This window comes from Dermacentor silvarum, chromosome 6 (genome assembly GCF_013339745.2).
Source record: "Dermacentor silvarum isolate Dsil-2018 chromosome 6, BIME_Dsil_1.4, whole genome shotgun sequence".
NCBI lineage: Eukaryota > Metazoa > Arthropoda > Arachnida > Ixodida > Ixodidae > Dermacentor > Dermacentor silvarum.
In genome coordinates, this window is record NC_051159.1 from 42,487,728 (window position 1) to 42,489,808 (window position 2,081).

At 44.7% G+C, this 2,081-nt stretch overlaps 1 protein-coding gene across 1 annotated transcript; it reads left to right on the top strand.

Moving 5' to 3' along the window:
* Positions 1–517: 517 nt before the first annotated feature.
* Positions 518–1,402, top strand: LOC125946290 (uncharacterized). Its single transcript, XM_049668992.1, has one exon. It carries the CDS (start codon positions 518–520, stop codon positions 1,400–1,402), a length of 885 nt encoding a protein of 294 aa, XP_049524949.1.
* Positions 1,403–2,081: the final 679 nt, after the last annotated feature.

A 2,081-nucleotide genomic window follows, 5' to 3' on the forward strand; every position in this document is an offset into this window, starting at 1 on the left:
GGTCGACTGTTTATTCATTCAAACAAGTTTTGCCGGAGGAACCATGTCAAATGATATTGTGAGGGTATTGAACGCGCGAACGTTGTCTTGCGATCGTAGCAGAGTCTGCAGCGAGAAAGGAAGCGCAATACAATGTCTACGCATGCCACCGGCGCGTGCTCTCTCGGCATCCACTAGAGAATGCCATATTTTGTCTGTGAAAAATAGTTACAGACATTTCCAGCAAAGCCTGCTCAGAAATCAAGTGATACACGTCAGCTGCGCAATATTTCATAACAGAGCATCTATTTGCCAATCAGGGAATTCGGAAATGGTCTTTGAAGCGCTACGTTTCTACAACGTCTCTTTAAAGTTGTCATATAGGAGAAACAGAGAAGCTATTGCACACGCAGTCATTTATGGAATGGATGACGTTATGGGCAACGAGATGGTTCTAAACTATCGTATGTCTAAACTCTTAGACACTCATCAAATTGTTGATCAGGTTAATGATGTTTTCTATGTGAAAAGTGCGAACATGGACCTGACGTCCATTGCCAAAATTCTCGTAGAGTCAAAACATGGATTGTGCCTCCTCCTGGTTTCTGCCATATGCGCATCACTTGCGTTAACCCTCGCTGACCTCATAGAAAGAAATGCCTTGCAGTTTAGCTCTGTGGTGGATTCCTTTCTGTTCCTTCTCGCCTCTTTTTACGCTACAGCGTTACCCATACCTCGCAGAAGAAACTCACTATTGACACAGGCTGTCGTGCACAGCGTCTGGTTAATTGCCATACTTCCGTTGTCAAACTATTTCCGCGGTGAACTCGTTTCACGACTGAGTATACGCTCTCACGGTGATGTTATGGACACACTCGAAGAACTTCACGATTCACTTAGCCGGGAAAAAATAATTCCGTGCCTCCGCGTTGGCACTTTGATTCATCACACCGTTACAAGGAACGTAAGTTTCATGCACTTGCACCACAAGCTTAGCTTAGCGTTCTACGCGGCGAAAGAGAGATCGTACTTGGAGTCGGTAAGCTCAGCAGGCTGCCTGTCATGTGCAAAACAAAAGGACCACGTGTGTTTCACAGATAGGTTGTCACGGTGTTTTCAACACGAGGCTCGTGGATTTATTCAGTCTAGGGATACTCTAAACCTAGCACTGATTGGCATGCCTATTCGCAAGAACTTCGCGCTCAAGGTACCCTTTCGCAATTTGGTACAGAGAATACGTGAAGCAGGACTTTTCAGGGAAAGGAAATTGTGCGTTTCACGTTCTGCCAATAACGGTGACTCAGATACCCTGCAGCAGTCGGATCAATTAGCTGAGCTTAGTCGTTTTCTAGTGATTTTCGCTCTATTCCTTGCTGCCTCTAGCTTCGTTTTCGTGCTTGAGCTGGTAATAGGGAAATTGTAGTTGTCTTTGATGACAACACTTTTTCGTTTGATTTAAAGGGTGTTGAATGCAGGACAAGTAAATATCATGGCACGATTTGCGTCTTTGTTTTCATTATCATCTGCGTTCACTATACTAGCACAATGGCTACGACATAATCGCTTACAAGAAAACTACTATGAAAAATTCAAGGGTAAATGATTCCTCTATTAACTGTTTAGTTGATTCCTTCTAATTCACCGACGTTACTCCTTAGAAATACAAACCGTCACGTGAATGTCACTAGAGTTAGAGCTGAAGTAGGGATGGTAATATCGATGAACGATTAATCGATTAATCGACTAAAAGTACGCCGCAAAACGATTAATTGTCATCGATGCCTACCTTTAATTTAATCGGTTTAATCGATTAAAGCAGTTCGATTAATCGTTTTCCAGCCCAATGACTAAAGTGGTGTGAAAATTTTGAAATCGTACTATAGAATGCGGAGTACGAGCAACGACAGCGCGTCTGCGAAGACCGAGAGCGACTGTCGACTGTTTTCCCAACTCCTGCCGAGCTAGCCAAGCGCTTGCCCGCTTTACGCACACGTCACACAAGGAGCCTGGGGCCGGAGCGAGGCCGCCCCCGTGGAGGAAGAAATGAACTAGGAGAGGCAGCAAGTCTTGGCAAGCGAACTCACCGTCAAGCCATTTCTTTC

Excerpts from the sequence above, each read along its gene's own strand:
- LOC125946290 (XM_049668992.1), top strand. The coding sequence starts at position 518 with ATGGACCTGACGTCCATTGCCAAAATTCTCGTAGAGTCAAAACATGGA.